Source organism: Rattus rattus, chromosome 14 (assembly GCF_011064425.1).
Source record: "Rattus rattus isolate New Zealand chromosome 14, Rrattus_CSIRO_v1, whole genome shotgun sequence".
In the NCBI taxonomy this organism is placed as follows: domain Eukaryota; kingdom Metazoa; phylum Chordata; class Mammalia; order Rodentia; family Muridae; genus Rattus; species Rattus rattus.
Window position 1 is genome coordinate 9,496,380 of NC_046167.1, and position 13,272 is coordinate 9,509,651.

General features: G+C 39.6%; 1 protein-coding gene across 1 annotated transcript in view; it reads right to left on the minus strand.

The window, feature by feature from the left end:
* Nucleotides 1-13,272, minus strand: part of Stam (signal transducing adaptor molecule) — a 46,217-nt gene that overhangs the window by 18,513 nt on the left and 14,432 nt on the right. Inside the window, exons 3-5 of the mRNA XM_032884261.1 lie at nt 3,663-3,738; nt 3,482-3,577; nt 1,967-2,113 (exon numbers count right to left, since the gene is read on the minus strand). Of these exons, the coding sequence (XP_032740152.1) occupies nt 1,967-2,113; nt 3,482-3,577; nt 3,663-3,738 (319 nt within the window). The remainder of the gene's footprint in view (nt 1-1,966; nt 2,114-3,481; nt 3,578-3,662; nt 3,739-13,272) is intronic.

Genomic DNA, 13,272 nt, shown 5'->3' on the forward strand with positions numbered 1-13,272 from the left:
ATCAGTAGCTAAGAATCACTTGCTCAAGCCCCCAGTTAAGTACCCTTGTTAACCTCTGGTACCTAAACAAGGATTTGAACAAGGTAGTATAAGATGGGTGACTAAAATTACAAGTTAAGGATCAAGGCAAATGTGGATTCAAATTCCACATGTCCCATACTAGCCATATGCTATCAGGTGTCCCTAGCCTTACAGCGCTCTTCATACAACATGCTCAGGGGCCTGGGCTAGCATGTACAGCTTCTAAAGCCAGATGAGAAGAGGGTCATTCTGGGTTCAAAGCAGAAGGATACCACTGAGGCTTTTCCACATTTGGGGTAACTTCTAAGCACAAGTGCATCCAGTCGATGCTCTCAGAAAACAAGAGTAGGTGGTGTAAAATCTCTGGACTGAATTATCCAGTCTGTGGTGTCCTTCCTCTGGTGACTCTCAAAATCAGTTCTTCACATGCAAAACGAAGGGACTGCATTAGGAAGCCCTGAAGCTGCTCCCATAACTATCTAAGAATCTACATAATGGCGGAGGCTCCATGTCAAGCACATCCCTAGGTCTCCTTCTCTCACAAGGGCAATCCCATCTACACTGAGTTGTTTACACTCGCACTAGGCTGGGCTCCAGAGCAGAGATCTCAGTGCTGTGTGCACACGGGAAAGCGTCTTAGTAACGGAGACAGTGAGTCCACAGGAGTCATGGCATCTCAAAGGCTGCAGTCCTGATAATCCTTCCAGTGATCCTGATGATAATGGTCAATGGATCACAGTCTGAGTAACAACTTCTAGAACAAGTACAGAAAATGCAATTCTAAGTCTGTTCTGTATGTCCCTCCAGTGCATTCACTCTGTGATAGACATTGCTTCTCTCTCGTGCCAAAAATTTATAGCAGCTGTGATTGTTCTGCATAAAATCAAACATTAGTTTTAAATTTTCAAAATTACTAATAAAATCTGGCTATTAATTATGAATGAATACTAAGATGTATTACCATAGACTTAGTTTAAAAACCCATTTTTTAAAGCAAAAAGAAAATAATCCACACACTTCCTTTCTCTCATATTCATATATATATATATATATTTCTCTAGGCCTTCACATCTAAAGAACACTCAGATTGGCCTGGAGAAAAATCTAGACAATTGTATATGATTTAATATAACTGCTTAAAGCAGTCAACAGTCAGAAGGTATGCTCTTCATGGAAAGGCTGGTTTGTTCATAGTCTCATATAATTTGCTAGAGCTTGTCCAATCCAAAAGCAGGAAATGAGAACACACTACTCTGCGCTTTAGTCAGTCTGCGTCGGTTAAACGCCCCTAAGGATGGCTACAGAATAGAAAAGACTGTAAAAGCCCGCTGATTTTTTTCCTATAAGACACAAACCAGAAACCCACTGCATAACAGACACAGGGGTGTGTGAGAGGAAAGTTAACCCCGCAGCAGTCAGACTTTTTAGAAAGCAGAAGACTCAGGCTCTACTTAGCTCTTCATAACAAACAAACAAACAAACAAACGAACGAACAGTCATTTATTTCATTTGCTTTTTTTCCCACTGACCACTCCATATTTCCTCATTTTAAATAAAGGCACTCATACACTTCTCAATAAAAAGACACACAGATTTTTAAGCTATCATTCTTTGTAGATAAGTACTAGCATTAACAAACAGCATTAATGAGATTGTCCATTGCTATCTGAGCCAATGCCATTTTGTCAGAGTCAAACTGGATAAAGAAGTTAAACTGTAAGACACTGAAGCCATTGCTTTCTGAAGGAGAGGAGGTGGTGGGAAAGGCACACTAGTCTTCTACTTCAGCTTGTTGGGGGGGGGGACAGGGAGGGGTCTCTAAATAAAATGTTATCAGCAAACCACACTATAGCACTAAAAGCTAACTATAAATGAGAAAAACATCAACAGACATAGCTACTTTAGAAGAAAAATTAAACTGTAACATACATAACTTCACAAATACCTGAGAGCCGATGGCTGGGAATGTTACACCCTGTTCCTTGAGGTTCTTAATCATTGCCGATATCAGACTAAGCTGTGGGTCATTCTTAAATTCATCTGTCCATTCAACCATAAGAGCCTTTAATTTTTCACATACTTTAGGATGGCCCTAAGGAGCGAGAAAGAAAAAATAATGATAAAGCACCAGTTTTCTGGTACAGTTTTGAAATATATTTCTTTTCTATTGCAACAGACTATATACGTGAAAATAAAACATCTATAAATTAAGATTACTTTCTTACCATAAAAAAAAGAAAAATATTATTGCCTATATATCACTTAACTGATACATTAAATGTGTAATAATTATTTTGGAGATCAGAATGACAGGACTTTTCAGTATGATTTACAATTTTACATGCTTTATACATTGGTACAACAAAGAATAATTATGTATTTCCATTGCTATTTATATTTTTAAAAAACTGCAAAGCGAATATAAATCACTAACAAGTGCTAACATGAGCTAATATCCCTGAAACTGAGTGCTTCTTAGTTTAGAATCACAACCAGCCCAGTCTTGGCTTGGGGGCAGTCCCCAGAAAGAACGTCTCTGCCACCACATTAGGGGGGACTCCATCTAAAGGTCTGGCCCAACAGAATAGTAATACAGGAGGAAAACCCAGTGATGGCCAGTCACATAGTATCCCTGATCACGTAAGACAAAGACTTAATAGGACCTTAAATTCTAGCAGTTCCCTCTGAAGGAGTCTACATTAGGGAAATGCCTTTGTGGATACAAAAATGGTAAATAATAATAATAATAATAATAATAATAATAATAATAATGAAGAAGAAAATACTTAAAGTAGAGTGGTATTTCATTAAATAATGGAGAGACTTGAAGCAATTCCACTATAATCAGGAACAAGACAAGGCTGCCCACTGTCTCCCTTCCTACTCAATATAGTACTCGAAGTTCTACCCAGAGCAATAAGACAAATAAGCAAAGGAGATCAAGGAGATACAAATTGGCAAAGAAGTTGTCAAAATTGGCAGATGACATGATAGTATACATAAGCAACCCCAAAATTCTACCAGAGAATTTCTACAGCTGATAACAACTTCAGCAAAGTGGCCAGTTAAAAAATTAACTCAAACAAATCAGTAGTCTTCCTTTATACAAATGATAAACGGGCTGAGGAAGAAAATAGGGAAACAACACTCTTCGCAAGTCACAAATAATATAAAATATCTTGGGGTAATTCTAACCAGGAATGTATCTTTTCTTATCAAATGAAAATATAGAAATCCTAAACCTACTACAATGTGGCTTGCAGAAGAACCAATGTAAAATTTCATGTAGTCTTTTCAAGTAAACACAGTTCTCATAATCTAGGAACACACACACACACACACACACACACACACACACACACACACACGATCTTTGGAATTTAACATGGGAAAAACTTAACAATAAAAACCACAAAGAAAGAACGAAGACGTCCTTGTATCTGGACATAAGGTTCCTTACCTTATTTAACACATTGCTTACTTCGCTAGCAAAATCCCTTGAACACACTTCTAAGTGAAAAATTTTGCCACAGTTTGATACACATGCTCCTAGAAGCTGTAAGGACAGAGTGAGAAATTAAAAGGGTTCCGTGCTGAAAGGTAATGAAGTAGTGCTGCTGACTTAAAACGAAGCTACTTACAGTTAAAGCCTGCATAGCAACATGGGGGTCTTTATGGTTCACTCTTCTCATAATAGAACGAAGACAATCTTTAGGTCTAAAAAACGACAAGTTTAACAGTTAATAATACGTCTAGCCCCCTGCACTTAGTGTGTAAAGGGAAGCTAGTGCCCAACGGTTTGACTGTTACAATGTGCCAGTTCCCTAAGCTCTCGTGTTCTTGCTTAGCAGACACAGGTGAGGCATTTCAAGCGATTTCTGCAATAAGAACTGAGGAAAATGGAAGGCTAAGACATCTCAAGTCTGACAAAATAAACGCAGCAAGATTTATATTCCCACTATAAAAAATTACAAAACTAGAAAATACACATTGAGAAATGTTGCCCCGTAGTTTGGGTAGTGACAGGAGCTCCTGGCCCACGCAGAGCCAGCTTGACCTGCTCTACACGACTGTGAGTGAGGGAAAGGTGATGATCAAAAGCAGACAGGTCCAAGGAGATGCAACAGGAATCGGTGAAGTATTGCAATCAGGCAAGGAGAATAATTGTGGCGTTCCTCGGAAAGAGCGCTGTAGCCTATGTCTCATTACAGTAGTGCAGGAGTGGTCATGGCCTTCCTCATGAGGACAAGTGCAGAAAGGGATAAGAGGTGTGACCTCCTAGAAAGAAGCACCGTGTCATGGAAAGGAACCTCAGGAGCTGTGACACAAGAAACACACTGAAGCTTTTTGTACCTGGGCTAAATGGCCAATTTTCCACTCAAAGCTGCTGATAACGACTGTGTCACAAACTCAGTGACCTACCAAAAAAGAATTTTAGGCTAACTACCTCATAACAGAGACAGATATCATCAGGCATCCAGACCAACATTTAATACTTGGAGTTTAATTATGGACGGCAGTTCTGGTGATGGAGCAATGACAGGACAGATGGCCTTTGCTTTCCGTCTCAGAGGTGCTGGACTGACCCTGTAGGACATGTATGATGCAGGGAAGCACTCTATCACTGAGATACAGCCCCATTCTACATTTGCATTTACTTTCTATTCTATATTTCTCTGCCTCATCTTTTCTCTCAATCCATTATTTATAAAACTACTGTAAATAAAAATAAGCAGATGTGTGTGTAGGTCAATGACAGAGTGCCTAGCAAGCCCTGAGTTTGACCCCCATCACTGCAAACTAATCAGTTAATACATATGGAGGTATTTGGGGACATAAGACCAGGCAGTAATAAATACTAATTCGCAAAAAGAAAACAAGTCAGATAAGCCAAGTTTGTTTCAACTTTCTGCCTCCAGATGCTTTTCACACTTTTACTTAAAACAGTTTCTAGATTTCAGAACAAGGAAGGTGATTCTGAAAATAAGAGTACATCACTGACTCAAGCAGAAATGTATTAAAACCAGGAAGCCTATGAAATCTAGAAATCATGGGATGGAATAGAAAGAATTCTAGAATTTGAGAGATGATCTAGTCCACAGGGCACCTGCCACACATGCATGAAGCCCTGAGCTCAATGACCCAGCCAGCCTAGCAAATGTGCTCAACTCTGGATTCAGTAAGGACCTGTCTTAGAAAACAAGGTAGAAAATGCCTAGAGAAGATACCCAACACCAACTTCTGGCCTCCACAGACATGCCCACATTTATGCATCATATATATGTGAACACACATGTACAATGCACACACAAACTATAAAAGATTAAAGAATTATCTTAAATAAATTAGATTTCTCAATCTGCTACAATGTGAGCTGCTTCACTCTGACCCTAGCATGATGAACTGAAACTATGAAATTATGAACCTATGAAATTAGAAATGGGGTTGTTGCTATGAGTTTGCTGATATGATTCAGAACTCCAGAACAGATCTGTGGGAGAAATTTGAAAAAGCTTACAGATACAAGAGAGCTCTGCAGTGCTGTCAGCAGAGCTCACTGGCGAGCTCAGGTGCGAGCTCAGAATGCTAGCAGAATACAGACAGCACAGGCTGTGCTCAAGAGGCTTCACAGAGGACTAAGGACTCCACAGAGTATGCAGTCAGAGGCCATTTGTGTTACACTCTGGCAAAGAACTTGCTACATTTTGTCTTGTTCTGAGGCTTTACGGAAGGCTGAACTTCAAAGGGTGGAGTACTTAATCTGCTTGAGGATATTTCAAGCCAGGCCACCATTCAGGCTGTAGCATGATTACTGGCCCTTTTAGCCAAATTTACATAGAAACACGACAGAAAGGCCTGGAAAGTTTGCAGTTTGCTCAGAAAGGAACTGTGAGCAAAGTTGAGGCCAGAAAGCTATGGTTACTGAAGAGAGACAAATACCCTACACCATCAGTACAGTAGGAGAGCTACTTAATGGACTCTGAAGAAGTCACGCCCTAGTTCTAGGGCATCCGGCTCCCAGAAAGCAGTACAGTGAACCTCACCAGATACATGCACTCTGTGCCTATGGCCTAGGGGATCCAATCACTCCGTTAGCTGGCGACATTCCTTGGCATGGTTCACATTGGTGCTAGCTTTGCAAAGAACTAAATCTGAGAATTATATGGTCACAGGAGCTTCCCTCCAGATTTCAAAGAACTGCTTGAGAAGCCAGGGAAAGGGCCAAGAGTCCTGCAGCACTAAGACTATAATTCGTGCATCTGTGACAATGGGAACGGAATGAGAGCAATGTAGATCCTAGGAAGTAAAAAATGCTGGGAATGTGGGTTACCCACATGCAGTAAGTGAAGTCAACCCAAGGGAGAGGCCATGGAGGCAGTAAAGCAAAGGCCACGGGTGAGGCTTACCACTGAATGGGAGAAAATAGTTTCTAGTTATACATCTGACACAAGATTAGTAAACAGAATATACAAGAAATTCAGAAAAACTAAACATTAAGAAAACAAACAAGCTGATTAAAATGCAGTATGAAACTAAATAAAGAGTTCTCATGAGAAGAAATGCACGAGTACTAAACACTTCATATTTTTTAAACTATCCTTAGCAATGCAGGAAATACAGAGTACAACTACCTTAAAAATTCCACTTCGCCCCAGTCAGAACACCAAGAAAAATGGCAACATTATGGCAGCATAGAGCATCCTTTTACACTGTTGGTAGAAATGTAAAATAGTGCACCGCTTTGAAAAACCTGGAGGGTCCTCACTAAACTAGAAATAACATTACCGTGGCTCAGTCACACCACTCCTGGGCATATAACCAAAGAAATCTGTGTGCTATTACAGAGTCACTTGTCCACACACATTCACCACTACTGCCCTCTTATCAAGCAAGGCATTGGCATCAGCCTAGACGCCCACCAATTAGTGGATCGAAAAGTGTAGTACATATGTACAATGAGTTCTATTTAGCTGTAAAGAAAAAGTAAAATTTGAATTTTCCAAGAATAAGGATAAAACTGGCACTTGGGGGAGGGGTACTGAGTAAGGTAATTCACACCCAGAAAGACAGATGTCACATGTCTCTGTCCTAAATGATCCTAGCTTCAAGTTTCGGGGTTTTGTTGTTTGACCCTAAGCCATAAAACTAGACAAAGGTCAGGGTTGGGGTACAGAAAGGACCTTAGGGAGAAGGAAAACACGGGTAAAAGTGAAAGTGCAGAGGGGAATTGATTGAGATAGAGTTAAAGACAGAGGGAGAGGATGGAGAAACTAAGGACAAAAACAAATAAAAACATACAGGGGTATGAAAAAGGCCATATAAAAACTACAATCTTCTGACCCAATTAAAAAACAATGTGTGGAAGGGGGTACCCTGCATGGCAAGATACTAAACAAGAACCCTAGTGCTAATGTGGGAACTCTCCATAAGAGCAGTTGGTCATTGAGGACCCAGAGGCTCCAAGACAATCCCGTCTTTCCACCTGGGTGCCCACCAGAGCAGGACGTACTTGTTTAAGACATTATATATACTGTTTGGTTGCAAGACATAGAGAAATGAAGCTGAGTTAGACACCTTCCCTGCTTACTGGCTTTCAAACTGTAGGAAGGCACTACACAGGCTACCGGGCAAAGAAGGAAACTACCAGCAGCCTTACTCAGCAGTTAACCCCACATACTTCAACATTAAGCTATCAAGCAAGATGTGTCCACATGCATAAGAGTGGCACAACTGTTATGTGGGGTTGACTGGATCTGAGGCCCACTACAGAAGAGAGAGCTCATGAGGGCAATTACTACTGATGTTACTTTAAGCTAAATGGACATAATGTTAAACTGCCTTCTAAATACCTCAATTATACCCTTAGACAAAGGCTACTCTCAACCCTAATGAGAGAAGCCTACAGAGACTCAAGACGCTGAGGGTAAGTAACAGAGGAGGGCTCAGCCCTTAACAATTCATTTCTCATCTTCTAGACACGAATAAGATCGTGAACTCACAACACAGTTACATGCACTGGACTGCATGAAAAGCCTTCTCAGTACTCTGCTGTGAATGGAAGACAGACCCACAGGGCTTTGGCCCTTACTGTTCAATTGTAGGGTATTGGTCAGACTCTAGGAAAGCTGTCTTCAGCTGTGTCCCCACTGATGAACCACCAGGCCCTATGGATAGTTCTAATCTCACGTCCACAGACACAGTCCTATTCAAGCCCTGTTCTAACAACACAGAATGACAAGATGGGGTGTGGGCATGTGGAGGTGAGAACAATCAGAGTACATTACACACATGTAGGAAATTAGCAAAGAAAAAATTTAATGAATAAAAGAATGGGGGAAGTAATAAAGCCAATTGTAAAGTGCACACAGGGACAGAAGAGCAGAAACAGGTGGGAAAATCAGAGAGGGTTTATAGGACACAAGTGGGAAAAGGGGAAGCAAGAGGGAAGGTCTTAGCTGGGAAGGGGTAGGAAGACCAATCTGGAGGAAGGAAGTATAAATTTGAAAATACTGTAAGGAAACATTTTATATTTATTTAGTTGTTGTGTGTGTGTGTGTGTGTGTGTGTGTGTGTGTGTGTTTGTGAATCTTAAGTTATGCCACTTGAGCTAACAATGTTCCCCCAAAGAACCGTGGACCACCTAACAAAACCCCACCACCCAGCATGAGAAACCTCCTTTTGAGTTAATGGTCAGGGAGTCCAAGAGTTGCCTAAAACAATACAGGATGCTGTAGTTGCTCTTGGTTGACCCCAGAGGTTGAAAGTAAGTCCCTATAATTGCTGAAGAGACCATGTACTTTGGACACTGGGCCTAGAAGATTCAATCTGGAACTTGCCTAAAAGTTTCCTCCTTGAGGAATAGCTTTCTTAGTACTAGAAGGTTCTATGCAAATTACCACGGGAGGGAGGCAAGCAATAGTCCTACCCACCTGTAATGTCTATGAACCACAACAATCACCAGTATGGCAAGATATCCTAACGGTGCAATACTGGCACTCGAAAACCAGGGAAACCAAAAGCTCTCTGGCTGAAGACACACTCAACGGAAAATCATGCTCATTACTGGACACCTAAACAACTACATATGGTAATTAGATGATGCAGCTTAGAGAACCACTACCACGACTTTACCAGACCAGCATAATTCCTAACTGCATTCCAAACACTTATCTTATGCACAGAGCTAAGTACAGCTCTCCTTCCTCATCAAGCTTCTCTTTGTAACAAAGAGACTATCAAAGAAGACTCTAACTGGTAAAAACGCAGAGAAGAACTGGTAGTGGACTGCCTAGCCCCAACTGATGGGTACAATTCATCCACTCAAGGATCAGGGAACCTTGAGGAAGAGAGGGAGATAAGATTGTTTAAAAAAGAAATCAGAGGACCAGGAAGTCTGCTGTGAGGCTGTGTCTCTTAGAAAAGGCAGTTCCTTATATACTTATCTTAATACTATGATTACCTAAACAAAACCCAAACAATGAAAGCACCAACCGACATGCTTACATGGAAGGAGGAAACTTCACATGACCCAACTCCTAGTTCAAAAATACTACGGGCAACTAGGCAATTCCGGAGAGAGGGAGAGAATTAGCTTTTTCCAGGAAAGACCCCCTTAACTGGTTATCCAATTACAAGTGCTTGGCTCTGAGATCATATGCATACAGGCAATGTTAACAAAGTAAGCAGGTTGTACATGCGTGCGTGCATGTGTGTGCAAAGCAACAATAATGAGAGGGAAAGAAACCATGACTTTGGTCTGTTTGGAAAGGAGCAAGGCAGGAACATGCAAGAGGTTGGAAGAAGAAATGGGAAGGGTGAAAATGATGTAATTACATTTTAATCAATTTAAAAAGTTATGAAAAGAAAGCAATGAGAAAGACTAGTCTTACCAACTATTAAAACATATTACAAAGCTTTATTAATCCACAAGTAATACACACATAGTAGACAAAGTATCAATGAGACTAAAGAGAAAATTCAAAAGTATCCAAACCCAGATCGCAATGTACTATAATGAAGTATAATGTAGTATTTCAAATCAGAAGGAAGTAAAATGGGACTATTCAGTATATGGTACTGCGGTGTCTGGTAACGGGTCACTGGCTATCAGCACTATTGATGTTGACTACAAAAAAAGTTGGAGTAAGTCCTCAGGGTGCTTAATAAATATCAAACCAGACCAAGGACCTCAATATAAAAGATGAAACAATATAGTGACTACAGATGGTTTTTAACAACTAATTAAATGAACAACTAATAAATCTAACACACAAAAGAAACTACTCTGAAACTTCTCTTGTTTTCTAACAGAGGCTGTCCAGTTCATCACATGACCTAGCTGGCATCCTTCACTACTGACTCATACACTGGCACTGCAGCCAGAGAATCATGTGAGTAACGAAAATTCATAAGTATTTTTCAAAACATCAAGTTTTAAGTTTAATATAATCAAATTGATTTATCTTTATCAAAAAAATCACATAGGCTACCTAAACAAGTGGGGGTGTGTGTGCATAAATGTATCAAGATTGATACAGTTATTTAAGGTTATTAACTTCTATTCATTAGTGTATAAACTTTGTCAAATGTTATGCTCATAATTAAAATTGATATTAAATTAGAATGTTTTTATTAGTCCAATACTAATAGATATCTTTAAAAAATACATCTCTATGAATGACTGGCTGTGTTAGAGAACTAAGCGTAGTGTACATTACAGAACAGTGTATACGAAATGTGTATAGTATGTGAATGAAGAACAGATATTTATACTTGTGTAAAAACACAATGAAAAACTATAGAGGAGAATGTGTTTTACCTACATGAGGTGGGCCTAAGAGACAGGGATAGGAGGAAAGATTTGTCAGTTCTCCTTTTGTAGGCAGGAATTATGGTATACACTTAACAATCCCAGCACTTGAGGCTGAGGCAGGAGGATGAAGAGTAGGTCATTCTGTATCCCAGTTTATTATTTTCCTAAAAGGAAACTTAATGGGATAGAGAAACAGTTCATCAGTAAGATCCCCAGCTATGCAAGGCACTGTGGCAACAGAGTAAGACATGACCACAACGGAGCAGAACATGTGACGTTCTACTCTGGCTTCTGCATGTGAGCAGGTATCCATCTCACACAAGACACAAACATACACACACATAAAACTTTCACTGAAAAAAGTTTAATTTTCTATTACAGACTTGATCTGGTATCGTATAAACTGTTCCTATAATGTTAATCCTTTGTGCATGTATCTGGCTTACAATTCTAGAGTCACACAAAAATGTTAAGCTCTAAAATAATTTAATACACTTAGATTTCTTTATAACAATTCAATAGATAAAATAATGCATATATATTAAATTAAATGGGGAAAGTATCCCATAAAAGTAAAATTGCCTTATGGCTAGGGAAGTCAGCATGGGACCATATGTTGACCAATTCCTGCAATTAGAATATGAAGGGACTGTAATAAAGCAGAAACACATGTATATACATAAATACAAAACATTATATACGCACATTCACAAATCCACTCATTCATTTATCATTGTGTAAGTGAGGAAGACCCAGATAGAACTCTCTATGTTATGTGGTCTGGCTTTGAATGCCACCATTCTTCCTGTCTCTGCCTTTTGACTACTGGAATTACTTACTCATAGGAGCCACCAACTCTGGCTCCCAAAACAGTCTTACGTTAGCCAGGTAGAGAAACACACGCATTATTTTTAGACCTCAATAATACTGGACCAGTACCTCCAATATTATTTAGATTTCCAAACCATTAATAACAAGATGTCTCATGTATACAAGCAAATAAATGCTTGGAAAACAATGGTTTACAATGGTTCTCAACTGGTGGGGTTGGACCTATTTGGGGGTTGTATATCAGATATTTACAATTCATAACAGCAGCAAAAATTACAGTTATGAAATAGCAAGGAAAAATAATTTTAGGTTTGGGGGTCATCACAACATAAAGAACCATAGTAAAGGGTCATAGCATTAGGAAGGTTGAGAACTACTGGTTTAGAAGAACTACAGATCACTAACTCTTCAAGGAGGAAAAAGGGATGAAAGGAGAGAAGGGAGAGGAAAACAGAAAATACAAAGGAATAAGATCAAGGGAATAAGAGAGCCATCCCTCATCAAGACAGAACTGCTTCCTAAGTAAATACCTCGATTTTAGTATAACCAATTCAAATCTCCAAACAGCAACTCAAATGTTAATGATGCCCTTTGAAAACGCATACGGGTTGATTTTTTTTCTTTTTAAATGAGCATGTACTTCAACCAACTGGTACTGAATAAAACACAATGCAGACAAAAGCACTCATAGCTAAAATGAGTAAATTTCAAATATATAAGAAAAAAATGTCTCATGAATATGGCTGGTCAATATTAATATACTGAAAAACAACAACAAAAAAGTAACTTCCCCATAATTACACACCACACAAAATTTCAAGTTGATTTTTAACTAGAAAATAAGAAAATTTCTGATAATGAAAGTGTACAAGATTTAGATACAAAAGAGAAAACAGGCTAATGTACCACTGCATACAACACATATATTCTACTTGCACTTCTACTGCTATGACAAAGTAACCTCCAACCCCACCCCCCCCCCCCCAGCAACTTAGAGGGAAAAGGTTTTTTAGTTTACAAGTCTAGGTCACAGCCCATCATCAAAAAGACAGACATCAGGACAGAAACGGAAGGTAAACAGAGAAATATTAATTTATACATGCTCTCTTTAAAATAGTTCAGGCCACACCGTCACCCTCACGCTGCGTGCTCGGACTCTTCCCTGGTTAATGAAGACAATCCCCACAGAGCGCACACGTGGCCGACCAATGTAGACCGCCCTCCACCACTGACCTCCCTCCTCAGGTGAGCACACTGTGATAAGCTGGCAATTAAGGCTAAGCATTCATCACAAGGAGGAATGTTCCAAATAAAGTGGGCCAAATGAAAACTGAAGAAGAAATGTCCAACTGACACACAGCAGTTATTCAAATTTCAGTTAAATTAATGAGCTAGACCAGAGAACACAGTCTTAATACAAAGATAAAAAAATCGAAGTAGCAGAGAGCCCAGTGTTTCCATGGGTAAAATGTTGCCATGCGAGCCTGAGGAACTGAGTTCAATCCCTGGTACCCATGTAAAGAAAGGGGAATGGAGAGAACTGACTCCTCAAAGTTGTCTTCTCAAGTCCATGTATAAGTTGTGGTGTGCATGTACCCATGTACGCG